The 20,109-nt window shown below is 40.3% G+C and overlaps 1 protein-coding gene across 1 annotated transcript in view; it reads left to right on the top strand.

The window, feature by feature from the left end:
• The window catches only part of LOC121951323 (cadherin-12-like), a 169,230-nt gene that overhangs the window by 102,278 nt on the left and 46,843 nt on the right, over nt 1-20,109 (top strand). Inside the window, exon 8 of the mRNA XM_042497600.2 lies at nt 7,719-7,972. Within this exon, the coding sequence (XP_042353534.2) occupies nt 7,719-7,972 (254 nt within the window). The remainder of the gene's footprint in view (nt 1-7,718; nt 7,973-20,109) is intronic.

Genomic DNA, 20,109 nt, shown 5'->3' with positions numbered 1-20,109 from the left:
AGAACATGCAACAGGGTTTCTTTGCTCACCTTGCTCTTGTTTCTGCCACTGTTGTCCGTCATTGTCACTCTTTTTAGCGCGAAACTGCTGCTTTCTTTGTCTCACTGCATCCACTGCACAATCCGCACGCAGGCTCACGTTCTGCTGCTTAATTTGTTCACTCTGGCGTGCTATTTGGATAGCTCTTTCGAGCGAGAGGTCGGGCTCGAGCTGCAACTTTTGAGAGACTTCGTTGTCGGATATGCCAATAACAATCCTGTCTCTGATTTGTTCATCTTTTGTCCCTTTGAACTCACAATACTGTGCCAACTCATACAGTCCTCTGACGAAAGCGTCAACAGACTCACCGGGCTTCTGTACTCTCATGTGGAAGCACGCCCTGTCATGAATAACGTTCCGTTTGGGCACGAAGTGGTCGCTGAATTTCTCCATTACCGTTTCGTAGTCGAGCTCTGGAGGACACCCGCCGGCTCCCTCCTCTTCTTCGTCGGCTCGGTCGTACACGAAAGAGTCGTAAATGGCCTCTGCCTCCTTTCCCAAAGCGTAGAGAAGCGTGTTCACCTGCACTTCACCGCTGTCTTTATCCAGCTTTGACGCCACTCGGAAGCGGTCGAATCTCCGGCGCCACATCGGCCATTCAGCCGGGCGGGTGAAGTCAAAAGGCTCTGGCGGTCCGAACTTTGCCATTATTCACACTGTGCAGGCATCCTGTCGGCCACTTCTGACACCATGTCATGAACGGTCGCTGTTATAGGAAAGATGAGGACTATGTCGACTCACTTCGGCGTTTATCTGGCCATTTATTAGCGGGTAACAGCTAATGGTACACCTGCGTTATTCCTGTGTCAACACACTGATGACGTCAACGGCGCGACTACAGCAACCCGTTTGTCGCGTATCATCACACCAAACAAAAGCAACCAATTCATACCACGGTGAGGTGATTTCTCTGTGAGGCTTTTAGTGCTTGGGTGAGCATATCGAGGAAAGCAAGCAGGCAGGCAGGCAGGCAGGAATGCAGGCAGGCAGATACACAAGTGGCTGGAGCGCAAAGCATGGAGTTGAGGTGACTCTGAGGCAGGAAAAACACAATATATGAGCCACACAGGCAAAAAAACAAAAACTCGAGAAACGACAGGTAAATATACTTTGAGGCCGTAAGGAACATTTACCACATAGTAGGAGTAATACTCTGGCGACAAATAGGTCTGAGTACTCCACCAGCTCATCAAGAGATTGCCTGCACCTGGCCCAGCCTGCAGGGAAAGACCGCGCCCACACTCACACACACACACAGGTTAGGAAACAAAAGGATATGCAGACAGGAAGAACACACACAGAAGGGGAGGAGGGAGGCTGCATGGCAGCCAATCATGACAGATTAATTGGTGCTGCTCAGGGTTTAGCCAAGTTTTGTCATTCAAAGAGTATTACTGATGTCTAGTGATGTGGCATCGAGTTATTTTTTTCCTCAATGTATACTGATATTTACATTTTAAAACCTCGACCTGGCTAGCTAGCTAGCAGCAAGCTAAACGTTGATAGGAGATTTTATAGACTGTTGAGTTAATCTCCAGTGATCCTTGGAGCTCAGTTGTCGGGGGCTTCATGCCCCTGGTAGGGTCACCCATGGCAAACAGGTCCTAGGGGAGGGACCAGATAAAGTGTAGCTCACAAGACCCCTATGATGACGACAGCCAATGGTCCGGAGTTCCCCTCGCCCGGACGCGGGTCACGGGCCCCCCCCCCTGGAGCCAGGCCTGGGGGTGGGGCTCGATGGCGAGCGCCTGGTGGCCGGGCCTTTACCCATGGGGCAGTTCAGAGTATCCACCCTTTTTGGAGTCCTTAGAGGGGGTGCTGGAGAGTGCTCCTTCTGGGGACTCCCTCGTTCTGCTGGGGGACTTCGACGCTCACGTTGGCAAGGACAGTGAGACCTGGAGGGGCGTGATCGGGAGGAATGGCCCCCCCGATCTGAACCCGAGTGGTGTTTTGTTATTGGACTTCTGTGCTTGCCACAGATTGTCCATAACGAACACCATGTTCAAGCATAAGGCTGTCCATATGCGCACTTGGCATCAGGACACCCTAGGCCGCAGTTCAATGATCGACTTTGTAGTCGTATCGCTGGACTTGCGGCCGTATGTCTTGGACACTCGGGTGAAGAGAGGGGTGGAGCTGTCAACCGACCACCACCTGGTGGTGAGTTGGCTCCGATGGTGGGGGAGGACGCCGGTCAGACCTGGCAGACCCAAACGCATTGTGAGGGTCTGCTGGGAACGTCTGGCAGAGTCTCCCGTCAGAAGGAGCTTCAACTCCCACCTCCGGGAGAGCTTCGACCATGTCCCGGGGGAGGCCGGGGACATTGAGTCCGAGTGGGCCGTGTTCCGTGCCTCCATTGCTGAGGCGGCCGACCGGTGCTGTGGCCGTAAGGTGGTCGGTGCCTGTCGGGGCGGCAACACCCAAACCCACTGGTGGACACCGGCGGTAAGGGGTGCCGTCAAGCTGAAGAAGGAGTCCTATTGGGCCTTCTTGGCCTGTGGGACTCTGGAGGCAGCAGACAGGTACCGACAGGCCAAGCGGAGTGCGGCGGCGGCGGTCACCGAGGCAAAAACCCGGGCGTGTGAGGAGTTCGGCAAGGCCATGGAAAACGACTTCCGGTCGGCTTCGAAGAGGTTCTGGACCACCATCCGGCGTCTCAGGAGGGGTAAGCGGTGCTCCATCAACACTGCGTATGGTTGGGACGGGGCGCTGCTGACCTCGACTCGGGACGTTGTGGATCGGCTCCTCTATCTCTGGGGCTGAGGTTACCAAGGTGGTCAAAAAGCTCCTCGGTGGCAGGGCCCCGGGGGTGGACGAGGTCCGCCCGGAGTTCCTCAAGGCCCTGGATGTTGTGGGGCTGTCGTGGCTGACGCAACTCTGCAACATTGCGTGGACATCGGGGGCAGTGCCCTTGGACTGGCAGACTGGGGTGGTGGTCCCTCTTTTCTAGAAGGGGGACCAGAGAGTGTGTTCCAACTACAGGGGAATCACACTCCTCAGCCTCCCTGGTAAGGTCTATTTGGGGGTACTAGAGAGGAGGGTCCGCCGGATAGTCGAACCCCGGATTCAGGAGGAGCAATGCGATTTTCGCCCCGGTCGTGGAACTGTGGACCAACTCTGGACCCTTGGTAGGGTCCTTGAGGGTGTGTGGGAGTTTGCCCAACCAGTCCACATGTGCTTTGTGGACTTGGAGAAGGCATTCGACCGTGTCCCTCAGGGAGTCCTGTGGGGGGTTCTCTGGGAATATGGGGTTTCGGACTCCCTGATACGTTCCCTGTATGACCGGTGCCAGAGCTTTGCCGGCAGTAAGTCGAACTCGTTTCCGGTGAGGGCTGGACTCCGCCAGGGCTGCCCTTTGTCACCGATTCTGTTCATAACTTTCATGGACAGAATTTCTAGGTGCAGCCAGGGTGTTGAGGGGGTCCAGTTTGGTGACCTGAGGATTGGGTCTCTGCTCTTTGCAGATGATGTGGTCCTGTTGGCTTCATCGGGCCGTGACCTTCAGCTCTCACTGGATCGGTTCGCAGCCGAGTGTGAAGCGGCTGGGATGAGAATCAGCACCTCCAAATCCGAGACCATGTTTCCCACCTGGAAACGGGTGGCGTGCCCCCTCCCGATCTGGGACGAAGTCCTGCACCAAGTGGAGGAGTTTAAGTACCTCGGGGTCTTGTTCACGAGTGAGGGAAGGATGGAACGGGAGATCGACAGGCGGATCGGTGCAGCGTCTGCAGTAATGCGGACTCTGCACCGGTCTGTCGTGGTGAAGAGGGAGCTGAGCCGAAAGGCAAAGCTCTTGATTTACCGGTCGATCTTCGTTCCTACCCTCACCTATGGTCACGAGCTTTGTGTAGTGACCGAAAGAACAAGATCGCGGGTACAAGCGGCCAAAATGAGTTTCCTCCGTAGGGTGGCTGGGCTCTCCCTTAGAGATAGGGTGAGAAGCTTGGTCATCTGGGAGGGGCTGGGAGTAGAGCCGCTGTTCCTCCGCGTTGAGAAGAGCCAGATGAGGTGGCTCGGGCATCAAATTAGGATGCCTCCAGGACGCTTCCCTGGTGAGGTGTTCAGGGCACGTCCCACCGGTAGGAGGCCCCGGGGAAGACCCAGGACACGCTGGAGAGACTACGTCTCACAGCTGGCCTGGGAACGCCTCGGGGTCCCCCGGGAAGAGCTGGACGAAGTGGCCGGGGAGAGGGAAGTCTGGGCTTCCCTGCTTAGGCTGCTGCCCCCGCAACCCGATCCCGGATAAGCGGAAGAAAATGGATGGATGGATGGATGGATGGAGTTAATCTTTCAACCTAATGATTGACCCGCAGCCACATGCCATCACTGTGCAAGCCAACAATAAAAAGCATCATGAACATTTGTAAAATAGACATAAGGGCCTAAATTAAGCACATATTTGGTGGACCTAAAAAAGATGGAGAGCAATCATTGACCAACATGTCTGTAAGACTGATGTGCTGTTTGAATTAGAATTCTCTGTATACAGTGCACAATAGGCTTTATGAATGTATTTGGCTCTTGAAAATATTTTGCGCATTTAATTACTCCCTCCATCTATAAAAAACATAAACACTGTAAACAAAATTAAAATAATTTTCTCCTTATATGCGAAAATCTATTTGCACATGTTTTCTACTCAATAGCTGACCTACTCTGCCTATATGTAAGTGTGGAGCCACAGGAAAACACTGACACATGCTCGTCATGACTGACAGGGGGCTGTTTGTGGGAAAGCACAATATGTTTCTTTCCCACAAGGTCACTGGGTGAAAGGTGTGTTTAAAAGCAGAGATGATGTGTGTTTGTTTGTGACATGATTATTTTCTCTCAGCTGTCAGAATCAGAACCAGCTTTAATGCACAAATAAGTGAAATAAATTTGACTCTAGTTTTTGTGGCTTTCAATGTAAATACACAGTAAAATATTATTAGTACCACTACATATATATTCATACTAATGAAATACATGTTTAAAAGCTTCTTGTACTATTAAACTCTAGCTAGATGCTGGTACTTCACTTTACAGTAGTGCTTATACTGTACAGAGACACAGAGGAGCTCAGAATGTGAATTGGTTTCACATCATGAAGTGATCACTGAGTTTGATATGTATATGAATGTGTCTCCGTACAGTTGCGGCTACATTTCCATATCAAAGTGGCTGTCTCCTGCATTTCTCTCCTGTGCATTCCCAAACAGATAAGAATGGGATAGAATGAGAAATCAACCCCTTCTGTGTCCAAATCAATGACTGAGCGATGCATATTTCACACTGATTGGGCATTAGTAACCAAATATGCTGCCCTTTGAAGTGTCTACTGTGAAGAAATAATTTATCAAGAGGCAGTCATGTTAGGGATGCAACAATAAGGCAGGTTATCATGGTATCACAAAGGAAGTGTTCAACAGTGAGGGCCGATCCACAGCTTTGTTTTTGCTGTAGATAGCAACTCATCTGTTGGACCAGGTGCTGTGTAGATGCCTTTAAAATGTCTTTTTTAGGTGGCATTTTCTATGCATCCATACTGGCTAAAGCAGTAGCTGGGGGCATTATGATTTCAGGTTATCGCCCTGTCCCATTCACATCAACGCAGTGGAATTTCTTAAAATTTGGCACAAATATCAGCTCTAACTCAGGGATGAACCCATTAAATTTTGGTGGCCATAGGTCAAAGGTCAAGGTTACTGTTACTTTCATTCCTGTGAACACAATATATCAAGAACACCTTGAGGAAATGTTTTTAAAGATTTGGCTCAAATGCTCAGTTGGACTCAACAATGAACTGATTAGACTTTGGGTAAGGTCAATGTGTCCTGATATCTCTTTCTTTTTTTTTTTCAAAATTGACACCTACGTGTCACCTATGGACTGAAAAATAAACTGATTAGAATTTTTTCTTATGCTAGTTATGACAGAGCTTTAGACAAATGTTTTACAGAACATAGAAGTGATGACATTTTATATCCAAAAGGTCAAACTTCACTATGTCCAGGATGATGCTACCATGATGTCAACACAAGCACATCGTGGGATGATGCTGCAAAAGGTTATGTTTCGGGAACAAAAGCACATGGTTACCAATGCTGGGACGTCGATAACGTATGCTGTTATGGATGGTTAGGATTAGGCAACAAGGGCACATGGTTTTATGTAGAAATAAAACATTACATTCAGTCAGGGAGACTCCCACATTAGAGTTTGGGGTTTGTTGGACCCCATCACCTCTCCGCTCACCCTATAGGCACCCTCATTCTCCTTATATCACATTGTTACTGGTAGCATTTAAACCTGACACTGTATCACAGTGGACACAACAGGTTCCATCTGTCCAACTGTGATATGGCCTCAAATCAATATCACGATATATTGAGCAGTTCACCTCGATAACGATAAATTGATAACTACTCCACTGCGCCCCCTGCGCAAAAAAAAGTTTGGCCATTAGATAGAGGTGTGGCAGTTATATTGATAGTATGACTCCCCTGGACCTATTTATTGCAATTATTTTGCCACTTTAAATGACTGTAAAGGACTGTAAAACTACAATGTCTGAAAATAAATGAAGAAAATACAAATTAAGTACTTTGAGTTGTTAAGATTTATTGAACAGCTGATAAGCACAGATTACTTGAAATGAGAATGACTGAATGCATTTAAAAGTATAAAATAACTTAAATTTCCTGCAAACACAAAGTATTAAACCTACAATCTCATAAACAAATTCTAAAAATGGATATTACAAAGAGCTTAGAATGGAGGATGTGTAGGACAGGCTTCACAGATGAGATGGTGACATACTCTTCGCCCGACAGCGAGAGCGAGAGCTTTCTTTACGGCCTCCAAGACATCCAGGTCTGACCATTTTGGAACAAGATGCCTTGATGCCTTGTCATCAGCGGGGACCTATAATACCTATAATAATAATAATTATTATTATGATTTATTTTATTCATATTGCGCTTTTCATCTTAAATGACAGATCAGTGCAATTACAACAAAGTCTAAAATCATTACATTAGCCCAGCTACTAAAAATACACACAATAAAATAGAAAAAATAGCTGTAGCCATTTAATTGTAATTCTATAGCTAAAACGTTACTGCTGTAGCTCTATTATGTGTCGAAAAGACATAATTTAATAATTTAATATGTCCTACATTATACAACTGAACACACAAAAACACAGAATATAACAGCAGGTCAGTACCAAAAGATATCCCCATTAAGATCTGCGCACTTACCGACTGCCAGGTGCAGCCAGTGCCCAAAACATTGCACACGCGTCCATTCATTGAGCTGGGCAGCTTTCACAATATTGGCGCTGCTGTCAGTTGTTATGGCGACAAGGTCCTCTTCCCTGATGTCCCATGCAGACAGCATCGTTCTTAAGCCCTGTCCGACCATCTCTCCAGTGTGATCAGATGGAAAATATGCTGTCTCGAGCACTCTGGTGCGCAATTTCCATTTTTCGTCGATGTAATGTACTGTCAGACTGATATGTGGGTCCATGGTGCGACTGGACCAGAGATCGGATGTGGACAGATGAACGTAGACAGATGACTGAAAAATGTCTGGCTCCTGTGGAGATGCCATGAAGGTTCATACAATGAAATATCAGTTAGAGATAAAAATCATCATTTTTATCTCTCCATATCTTTCTTCTGCTTTTTCCGCAGACTATTGACTATGAGACCAAGAAGTCATACACCTTCAAGGTGGAGGCATCCAACCCACAGCTGGACCCCCGTTTCCTCCACCTAGGGCCCTTTAAGGACTCAGCGACAGTCAAGGTGAATGTCTTGGACGTGGACGAGCCCCCTGTCTTCACCACGTCCTCCTACTCTCTGGACGTGTATGAGGACACTCCTCCAGGAACCATTATCGGCTCTGTAACTGCTCAGGACATGGACGCCAGCAGCAGTGCTGTCAGGTAAACAGGAATTCATTCTATAAACAGCAGCCTGTACTGCATACAGCCACTGTTAGAGGACACAAGGGAACTAAAGCATTGTTTTAGTGCGATGTATGATTTAGTTTAGTATTAACATTTTAGTTATATTGAATTTCCGGTCATACACTAACAACTCCTAAGTTCAGACCGAGCTCTGTTATAACATTATTGCTTCCTAACATCAACTGAATAATCGCAAAACTAAACCTGACAAAGCTCATAAGCTAATAATATGACCCCAAACAGTTTAAATAAATAAGCTTACACTTTGTCAGTTAAATAATTCTGTGGGTTTTAAACTCACATATGGGATGTAACATTTAGCATTTAGATTTAACATTTAGATTAAACATTCAACATCTATATATAACATTTAACATTTAGAAATCACATTTAACAGATTTAGGGCGGCACGGTGGCTTTGTGGTTAGCACACAGCAAGAGGGTCCTTGGTTCAACTCCCGGTTGGAACGGGGTTTGGTCTGGGCGGGGGCCCTTCTGTGCGGAGTTTGCATGTTCTCCCCGTGTCTGCGTGGGTTCTCTCCGTGGTCTCCGGCTTCCTCCCACAGTCCAAAGACATGCAGCTCAGGTTGATTGGTGACTCTAAATTGCCCTTAGGTGTGACTGTGAGCGTGTGTGGTTGTCTGTCTCTATGTGTCGGCCCTGCGATGGTCTGGCAAACTGTCCAGGGTGTACCCCGCCTTCTGCCCGATGACAGCTGGGATTGGCTCCAGCCCCCCCCCGCGACCCTTCCGAGGACAAGCAGTTACAGAAAATGACTGACTGACATTCAACATCTATATATAACATTTAACATTTAGAAATCACATTTAATAGATTTAACATTTTTATTTGACAGTGATATTATCTTTAATATATTTTCCATGAAATAAGTGAGCAAGTTCACAAATATTGCTCTAAATTTGATGACAAAATAACTTTGAAAAATTCACACCTCTGATTATGTATTAGAGCTAAATGTGGAGAAATGTTTGTGCTACTTTCAGAGTGCACAACTTTACAATCAGCATCCCGTACTCACATATTTGAAAATAACCAACACATCACCATGGAACATTTTGTGTGATACCCTACGAAAATGCACACACAACAGTTTGTATATCGTATGAATTAGCACCCCATTAATGATGTTACCTTATAATGTACTGTTATGTAATTAAGAAAGTTATGGAGGTTTGGTTTAAGACAAGAAAGAGATTCCTGAATAATAATGACTGGCTGGTATGGTCAGCTTGGCACATCTTTTTATTTCTCTCTCAGTCTCACTGCTTAATTGCTGAAATCTCTGAAAAAAACTATATATATATAAAACATTACTTTGACACCTGCTAGTAGCTACAAATTAGGAAGAACTTTATACACAAACTCAGTGATGGATTGAAAAATAGCTGATGCAGTCCATTCCAAGAGAGTTGGGAATTAACAGCCTAATGCAATGTATCATGGGTTTATTTTGCTATAGTAAAGAGTCTTTTATTGTGGAGGAATGATGCATTTTACAACACAAACAGTTATCAAATAATCACATATCTGCTGTCAAACATGCTCTTGTGTCAGAGTTAAATCACTCACAGCCACTGTCCTGTTAGAATCATCCACTCTTATAGCTCAAATGTAAAAGTTAAATCAGACAATCAGACCGACAGAGCTGTAATAATTCAGTAAATCAATACACAGACCAAAGTAAACCTTTAGATTCAACCTTGAGATGAAAAGTTCTTCTTAAGGTTGAAAAGTCAGTAAAGTGTTCTGGAAAATGGAACTCTGTGACGACTTTGCAACTTTCTGAACAAAAGCTCCAGAACAGACACCAACAGACAGTCAGATGTGAAAAGAAGTGACTTTGTGGTGAGATTATTTTGTCAACTGTCTCCAAAGGCAGCAAAGTGAAAGCAGCATGTCAGCAGGACAGGACTTCTGTGTAGGTCACCTGAGCACTCACAGTCACTGTAGTATATATGTTTAACAAAAGAAAACAGACCTGAAGTCTGAAAGGTTTTGGGTTGCAATTACACGTGTATAGCTTAAGTGAAATGTGCGCTGCTTGTAGACAGCTGTAGTGATCAAAATACAACAAGCTTTTTTGTTCATTAGATAAATTTGAGAAGGCCTACGCAAATGGGATTTAGGGATGAGGTTAGGGTGTGTGATTGAGTCAACAGCATGGGAATATAAGGCCCCCTTTTTTACTGCACAAAAAAACTGTTAAGACCTGCTAACATCTGGCTTTTTAATGTAATGGGAAAGGTAACAATCTGCATTCACAACCGCATCAAATAACCTTGCAGTGGTACTGGTATCAGTTCGCTATAGCTCTGATCAGCATTGACAGAGACCAAACATCCCTGTGAACATGCTAATTTTAACCCCTAACTAGTGAGATGCAATGAATACCACCACAAAATACATATTGCATAATATTAATACTTATTAGTTTGCACCAAGTTTAAAATTTAGACTACACTCGGAAGGGATATAACAAAGTAACCACCATTAAGTTTTCACTGGCCTCCATGCTGCTTTATACTGTTTACTAACCTATTTTTTTTTTTTGCTTTTGTTCCCGAAACATAACCTTTGTCCCTGAAGTGGAAACATGGCACACAGGCCCCCCACCACCCATTCTCGCACACACACACACACACACACACACATACATGCGAACATGAATAATAGGGGACTATCTAAGTGTACTATCCAAGAGGGAACCTTTATTAGCAGTCATTTTAAAAATACAAAACTAGAATTGAACATTTACTTTTGAGGTCTTCTTTCACAATATTACTGCAAATGTGATTTTTACAATTTTTTAAAGAAATTGCCAAGAGGGGACCTGAAGCCTTGAGCGTCTGCCTCATCAAAGGGGACATCCATATACTGCAGTCAAACTGGTTTATCCTGGTTCTCTCACCTATAGAGTGCTTCTTTTTCACTAAAACTTCATTTGTATCTTTAAAAATGGGTATGTAAACTTTATTGCTTGCAATATATCAACATTTTTTGTGATAATAAATATTACAGAAATAATACTTGCCAAAGCAAAGTATATCTTTTAAAGAAGGCTCCCATAATCCTGTGAATTCAGTTTTATCTTACTATTTACTGTTAATAACTTTATTGTTGTCTTTGTTTTATATATGTATATATATATATATATATATATATATATATGTATATTTAGACCAGACCAATTGTAACTACCAATGTATCAAAAAAATTCAGAAAAATAAATCTATAAGCGAGTAACATTATACATAAAATGATCAGCAATATAATTACTTATTTTAATAAATAATATATTTATTTTAATTAGTTAATCACTATAAAATGATTTAACACAAGTCTGTGACTAATCCTTAAAAGCTGTTTGCTTCCAAAAGAAAGAAATCAAACTGTGACATGACAGATGAGCTCAGGTCCAGAGAAGTCAGTGGTGTTTCTGGATTTTGTTGAATCTGGCTTTCACTTAGCATAGTAGAGTCTTAAATTGCATTTATAGATGCAGTGATGAGACTGTGTTCACTGTCAGTGGTTTTCAGTGTCCCCAAGCTCATTTTGTGATATCATGTTGGTATTTAATGCAGTGCAGCTTTTATGGGTCAAAGGTCATGGCCATTCATTTTGGTTTTAGCCTTGTCCCTTTTATGCAGAGATTTCTCAAGGTTCTCTAAATCTTTTCATGCTATTATGGCAGATAGTTAATGGATTTGAACAGCAAATATCTTGTTTTGTAATGTATTCCTTTGTGTTCACAATAGTTTTTCAGTGATGGATGAAACACCTGTGTTTGTTAGTGTATTTTAGCATTATCTAATCTAGACCCCTATTCAAAGATGTTTGTTTTTTAATGACTACAGTCTGTAACACATACTACACACACTGGCATGCAGCATTGTCACAGTGCACAGAGAGTGTGCGTGAAGTGAAAGGCACATAATAAATGTTACGATAAGTTCACAATGACACTCAGCTTTACAGGACTTTACATTCCAGTATTGTAAACTGGAAACTTTTCTTTAGCACTTAAAGTTTAACTGGTATGTTAGTGTTTTTGATGGGCATTGAAATGGTGATGAGCCACCAACAACTCATCTCAAAACCATCACAACAGGATACACATCTATGAATGGGCCTTCATAAGTCGACTTCTGTTTGTACTCTGAACTTTGCACTCCAAAAAGGAAAAAAAAAGTCCACACTCCATTTCCTTTTGTTAGAAAACTAAAAAAGGAGTTTTAAATTAAAATTATGTAACATCAAACTTTGACTTGACCTTTAAAATTGTTCAATTTCCAAAATACTTACCTGACCAGTTTTCACAAGTAGTGAATGTCAATCAAGTTTTCAATATACTTGTGTTCTCAGTCTGTACTTAAAGAAATGCAACTTGTTTGTTGGTGCACATTACAGAAGAAGGTCCACCCTTGAGTAGGATATAATGACATGAGTCCACTGTTGGCTGGTACATAATGTCACAAGTTCCTTCTTAGATAGCACGGAGTGACATTCACACTCAACCATGTAAAGCACATACAAACATATTTAATAATACTTGTGAAAAAAATCTCATCTGAATAATGTTACATTTCTTCTTCAAATATGATTTGTTAGTATGTTTGTGTAACAGAATATAAAGGCTCAACTTTAGTGGCTGGCTTAACCTTTTTATGGCTTGATACTGTATTAATGGGAAATTATGCCCATTTCTAAAATACATACATATTATTTCTATGATCTAAGGCAGTCTAAAAACATTAGTAAACATGGGCAACTCGCTCCCATATCCAAAAACTGGAGTGCTTGTGATGTCATGTGATATAAAGTGTAGAGTTGCTCCATTGACATGAAATTGTGAAAGATTTTCTAGATGACACTGAGAACAGCCAGAACAATGTTATAAGTATATGGGAACATTTTCTGTTACAGAACTGACAACACCAATATAATAAAGTTCATTTGGGTTTAAGGGATAACAAACATTCTGTTGGTCCCCAAAATTAGGCTCTCGATGAGCAGAAGGAGCAGCTCCAGACTTTATACTTCATGACATTACAAGTCTGAGACTTCTTTCTCTAGTGTCTAGATCAGAGATATCACACATACTGGCTGATCCCTTGGCCATGGAAAAAACATACTGGAATTCCTACTTTAGATGTTCACCTTACAATGAAGGGTTTCCCAGAAAGGACCAAACGATATAAAGGTCAGCAACAGTATTTGCTGATTAATCATAAAATAGATTTATTATCAGACTTTTACTGGAAATTCCCATTAAGAGTTATTACAAGCACAGGATCTCTTTTACAATGTATGTGCGTGCTTTCAATTTATATGCATAAGAATGCATTTTCTTTGTTGATCAACATTACAGAAAAAAAGGGCCACACATATAGAATAAAGCGACGGTGGTCCCAAGTTGGCTGGTACATAATGACACAAGTTCCTTTTGGATAGGGACAGAGTGATATTCACACTCCACCATAGATTAATGAAAAAGAAATAGAAAGGTGCATTTTGTAAAGAGAAAAATATCTAATACAAAAATGTATCTATTCAGTAAAGCTTCTCATTGTTTAGTAAATTGGCACCAGAAATGTTGCCATTGTAGCTTTTTGAAATAAAGGCTATAATGTGAACACAATTATAACTTATAACTTATATTCACTGTGACGTGACAGATGAGCTCAGGTCCGGGGAAGTTGGCAGTGTTTCTGGATTTTGCTGATATCTGGCTTTCACTTTGCATAGTTAAGTCTTAATTTGCATTTATAGATACAGTGATAAACTGTGTCCACTGTCAGTGGTTTTTAGTGTCCCCTGAGCTCATTTTGTGATATCCTTCAGTCATGTTGGTATTTAATGCAGTGCAGCTTTATGGGTCAAAGGTCATGGCCATTCATTTTTGGTTTTTAGCCTTGTCTCTTTTATGTATTTCTCAAGGCTCCTTTTCATGCTATTATGATAGGTAATGGATTTGAACACCAAATATCTTGTTTTGTAATGTGTTCCATTGTGTTCAAAATGAATAGTTTTTTAGTGATGGATGAAACACCTGTGTTTGTAAGTGTATTTTAGCATTATCTAATCTAGACCCCATTCAAGATGTTTGTTTTTAATGACTACAGTCTATAACATATACTACACACACTGGCATGCAGCATTGTCACAGTGCACAAAGAGTGTGCATGAAGTGAAAGGCACATAATAAATAATATAATAATACGATAAGTTCACAATGACACTCAGCTTTACAGGACTTTAAATTCCAGTATTGTGAACTAAAACCTTTCTTTAGCACTTAAAGTTTAACTGGTATGTTAGTGTTTTTGATGGGCATTGAAATGGTGATGAGCCACCAACACCTCATCTCAAAACCATCACAGCAGGATACACATCTATGAATGGGCCTTCACTAGTTATCTTCTGTTGACCCCATTCAAAGAGGTTTGTGCAACCCAGAACTAAGTTTTTATTATTGTTATATCTATTTTTGGTTGTTTTTGATAACTATAGTTGGTAACACATAGAGTTGTAAATTAGTTGGCAAATACAGGGCTGGTATACAGCATTGTCACTGCGGCACAGAGAGTGTGCATGAAGGCATGTGAGATTGCTAAAATAAGTTTACATTGACACTCAGCTTTACAGGTCTTTAAATTTCCAGTGTTGTCAACTGAAACAACTCTTTAGCACTTAAAGTTTAACTAATGTTAATGTGTTTCTGATGGCCATTATGCTTAAAAATTCAGACAAACAGAGCCACTGAGAGCCAAGATGCCCTACTGCTTTAGAGGGCCACTTAATAAATAATTACCTTTCAATTATTTCAGTGATATTACATACATGTGGTTATTATGTCACTTCCAGCAGATGTTTCTTCAACGTGAAAACATGTTTAACTCCTTTTTGAATAGCTTTGTAGTCAATTGTGCAATTGACGACAAATGTGGAAATGCTGCTTGTATTTCTACTCTTTACAGTTTAACATTATCTTACCCAACATCCACTTGTTTAACACAGGAAAGAGGAAAAAGCCATGTTTCAGTCAGATACAACATCTAGGATATGAGAAGTAAGCAACCCTTGAAGCCCAATGTGTAATGTCCTCACGACCATAACGACCATCGTCCATAGAAGAAACCATCCCTGCGACTGCAGGGAATCAAGGCCTGACAGATTTTCACAGGCTGACTTGCAGAGAATCAAACCCCTCACCCACTGCAGGTCACTCACTTCTCAGTGGCAGCAGTCTCCACTGTTCAACACTCAAAGTTAGGATCTGAGAATCATATGGGTGCTGGTCACTCCACCTCTTCAGTGTAGAAGAAATTACATATTTTTGTCCACTTCATCAACTGAAGGCCAAGTAAATATAAAATATATCTATAAAACTGTGTAGAATGTAATAAAAGACAGATTGCTTTCTAAAGAATGCACAAAGCCATTGAATCAAATGTACATAGATCATACAGAGATGAATAACATTTTTTCACACATATGAATACTCAGCCTCTTTTAGGGATGCATCTTACTCCATAAATGTGGTAATTTTACGGTCGGTATCATCTTTCTGAAGCTGGCAATACTGTATTATAGGCATCATTAATAATTTGTTAACTGACTGTTAATTATACTTGTCAATACTCCTTGATAACCAATGAAGAAATGATAACTAATTAACTTTACCCATTATAAGTAATGTTATAGATTGTTATTTTATTAGTCAAATACCAAGACTTATACAGTCTTGTATAAATACATAAACTAAGTATTAATGGTTTCCAACTAATTTGTAAACCTTTGTAAAAACAAAAAAAGTAAATTATACAATATAAATATCTCTTGGATAGATATAGACCAAATATTTATAACACTTTGTTAACTATTAATAGTTGGTTTGAAAACTGTTTATAAACATTGTTTGGATGGTTTCTATAAAGTTGCAACTGCTAATGGTAATAAACTGTTAAACTGTTAACAAATACCATGTAGCAGATCTTGAAATACTATTTGGAAGACCATTATAAAGTTGCAGTTGCTATTTAAATCTTTTGAGTCACTTAATAAATAATGTCTTTTCTAAGCACTTTTGTAAGGTATACATACATGTTTGCCCTTCATTAAATTTTTAATTAGGTTACAAAAGTTGCAAAACAACAATAACCCACTACATTTATCTTTGGCTCAAAGTTGCATGTCAACATTGACTTTCTGTTCATATATGTGTTTAAAATGATAATCACACAATCAGGACACATATATGTACTCTTTATGTAGCTCACCTATAAAACATTTAAAAGGGCCAAATTAGTTTTACTCCATACAATCAATAACCATTGACAACATTTTAACTATCTAAATAATGTTTGTAGATGCTTTACAGAGTATCTAATTCTGTAGTATTGTTTTACCTCTTTAGTTAAAACAGAACCTTTTATTATAATTAGAATAATGAAATGTAAACTTGAGGCAATAACCTGTGCAACATCAAAATGGTATGTCATGAAATAACAGATGTAATCATTAGGTAACTGAATATGTTCAACTACATAAATATCCATAATAGTACAAGTTTTGAAAAAAAAAAACCAGTATTTAAAATGGGAATTAAAGTGGAGAATTGTATGCCTACTCCGTACAATTTCAGGGTGTTCTTCCCAATAATCCAGGGATGTTGTACTAACCAAGATAAGCAGTGTGTGCTACTTGTTAAAACCCAGGATGGGGGAATAAGCCACGTTTCAGTCCTGGGTCTAAATCAGATACAGCATCTTGGATATGAGAAGTTAGCACACCTTAGCTCAATGTGTCATGTGCTAACGACCATCGTCCAGCTAGAAGAAACCATCCCCCACTGCAGGGAATCAAGGCCTGACAGATTTTCACAGACTCACTTGCACAGAGTCAAACCCTCACCCACTGCAGGTCACTCACTTCTCAGTGGCAGCAGTCTCCACTGTTCAACATTCAAAGTTAGGATCTGAGAATCATATGGGTGCTGGTCACTCCCACCTCTTCAGTGTAGAGGAAATTACATATTTTGTCAGCTTCATCAACTGAAGGCTCATAAATCTAACAATATATCTATAACACCATGTGATTGCTTACTTAATAATGCAGAGCACCACTGAATCAAATGTTTAACATCTTAGAGAGATGAACAACATTTTTTTCACAAACAAATGAATATTTAACCTCCTTTAGGGATGCATTTCGCTCCATAAATGTGCTGGTAATTTTACATGTCAGTGTCATCTTTCCTAAGCTGGCTGTTAACAGACTGTTAATTTCACTTTTGTCAATACTACTTGATAACTAATAAATAAATTGCAACTACTGATGGTACGCTGATACACTGATACACTACTGATGGTATATTGTTAAACTGTTAAAAAATACCATGTAGTGGATCTTGACATATTATTTGAGAGGCCATTTTAAAGTTGCATTTGCTGTTTTAAATCTTACAGTCACTTAAAAAATGCTTTGTTTCTCAGCGCTGTGTTAAGCATGCATACACGTTTGCCCTCATTAAATGTTTTATAGGTTAGAAAACTATTTATTTTCATATATAAGTTCAAACTGATTTATGACCAAACCTTTTAAATTTATATCACTGCAGCTCAAATGAAAAAGGGTTCAGGAGGTGAAAATGGACATAAATTCAACATTACAGATCAATATAAAACCTATGTTACAAAAACTACAATAATCCACCATGTTTTTTCTTTGGCTCAATGTTGCATTCTGACATTTTATTTCTGTTTCCTGAATATGTTTAACATGATGATCAGACGATCACTCTTACTCTTTAGTTTTGTTTTACTCCTATAGTTGAAACCAAACCTTTTATTATGATTAGAACAATTAAATGTTAACTTGGCACAATAAACTATGTAACAATCATGAAATTCATGTAATTATTAGGTGATTAAATATGTTCAAATATTTAACTATCCAGTAAAAAAAGTACTACTTTTGTATCAGTATTCAAGCTAGTGGGAATTTGAGTGGAGAATTATATGCCCAATCTGTAAACTTTTAGGATGTTCTTCCCAATAATCCAGAGATGTTGTACCAGCTAAAATAAGCACTGTGTGCTACTTGCTTAACCTAGGACAGGGACAGACCCATGTCTCAGGCAGTCAGAGTTGGATGTAACATTCTAGCTAATATAAATTAGCATCTCTGAAGCTTAATGTGGAATGGCCTATTGACCATCGTCAACAACAAAGAAACCAACCCCCACACTGCAGAGAATCAAGGCCTGGCACAGAGCTGCACACGCTGACCCTCACCCTCTCCAAGTCACTCATTTCTCAGAGGCAACCTTAAAGGCACATGGGTGCTGGACACTCCACTCAGTCAATGTGGGAGGATTGTTTAATGCTTACATCATAAACTAAAAACCCTTTAAGGAATTTGAAATTCTTCATATAAACCAAAACTGTGTTGAATAATAATAAGTCCCTCTGGTCACTGCAGCATGCACACAGAGAGATGGCAAATCATTTAATCCAATACAAAATGAGTAGTCAGCCTCTGTTAAAGACACAATCCATAAATGTGCTGGTAATTTTGCATGCCAGTACACCCATTTAAAAACTCTCAGTTCCCTCTCCTACAACAGAAGACTTTAAAGGTCGTACACAGCAGACAATCCAATCCAAATCTCTCAGCGTTATTTTTTTATTTTTACTTGGAAAGTGAATCCTATTTTGATCATAGTTCTGCAGTTTTTGTATTGTTGGCTGTTTTATATTTCTTTAGTTGTTTTAGTAGTTGTAGTTGTTTTGGTTTTCTTGAGACCTAGTAATGTGTATATATACAATTTTGTCTGTCTAATGCAGATTTAAGATTAATTTAAAACATTGGAGAAAATATAAAACAAAACAAAACAAAACAAAACAAGAAGTGTCATTTTGTACAGGCCAAGAAGGGAGTGACAAAGTGTGGACTGACTTTCCTTTTTAGAATTTAAAGTTAAAGTACAGCCAAAAGTACAGCCAAAAACCTATAGAATTTGAAATAGTTCATCTCAGCAGTTGAACAGAGGGTTTCAGAGGTTAATCATTCCTCTAACTGACTTATCCTGTAACTGAGACAAACTGATTGCTCACAAACCTCCCATATTATAAATACCATTAAAGATTGCTCTAGTCATTTATATCATGATGGGTTGTCAATGTGTTTTCAACACAAAGGTAAAAAGGAGCACACTCTTAAACAGCAACTCAAAAAACTTATTCAGGTGCACGATTCAAAAAGCAATGTACTAAAAAACTAAAATGATATTTCTATCTCCAATTTCCTAAAAAAATAAATAATTTTATTATTACATTTTGTAAGATTATTTTCTTTGAACAATAATGCATCTAACTTTTTTCCTATTCTTTGTCATTTATCCATGTTGAAATGGGAATGTCACTTATACTATATATCTAAGATGGAACTTGTGTCATTATATACCAGCCAACAGTGGACTCATGTCACTTTATACAACTCAAGTGTGGACCTCTTTTCTGTAATGTGGAGCGACAAATAAAATGGATTCCTATAGATGGGCACACATACATTGGATTTCAACCATAACAATAAATGCCAAATTCAGCTGATTCCTGTGAATTCTGGGAGACCCTGCAATTTTGTCAAATCACTGCAACTATACAGAATTCTTAACAATTTAAACCGGTTAAAATCTGATTTTCACTGTATGTCTGCCCACAACTAATCCACTCAGTTCTCAGTTGCCCTCTAAGTATTTCTGAGTGGCTCTGATGTTTTACAAAGAAGACTTTGGACCAGCAAAGCTATTTTTAAATTATTTGCTTCATTTTATGCAAATATTAGCTCTGAAAAGGCATCATTCAATGATGATGAAACTTTATTCCTTTTTTTTAAAAAAAATAACATTTTGTTTTAATATTCTTTTCCCAATAGAAAAAATCCTCAAAATAAAACCTAAAACTTGCATGGCATTTTTTTTTGCTTGTAAAAACTGTTAAATGGAAGTTTTGAGTAAATCCATACATATTCTCAAGTGATGCTAGCCACGCAAGATGTATGCAGATGTGCCTCGTGCTGTCTGGCTGTCT

The sequence above is a fragment of the Plectropomus leopardus genome, chromosome 12, assembly GCF_026936395.1.
Source record: "Plectropomus leopardus strain MGB_pleo_1.0 chromosome 12, ASM2693639v1, whole genome shotgun sequence".
NCBI classification, from domain to species: Eukaryota; Metazoa; Chordata; class Actinopteri; order Perciformes; family Serranidae; genus Plectropomus; species Plectropomus leopardus.
The sequence above is the reverse complement of the archived record's forward strand: the minus strand, read 5'-3'. Positions and strand labels throughout refer to the sequence as shown.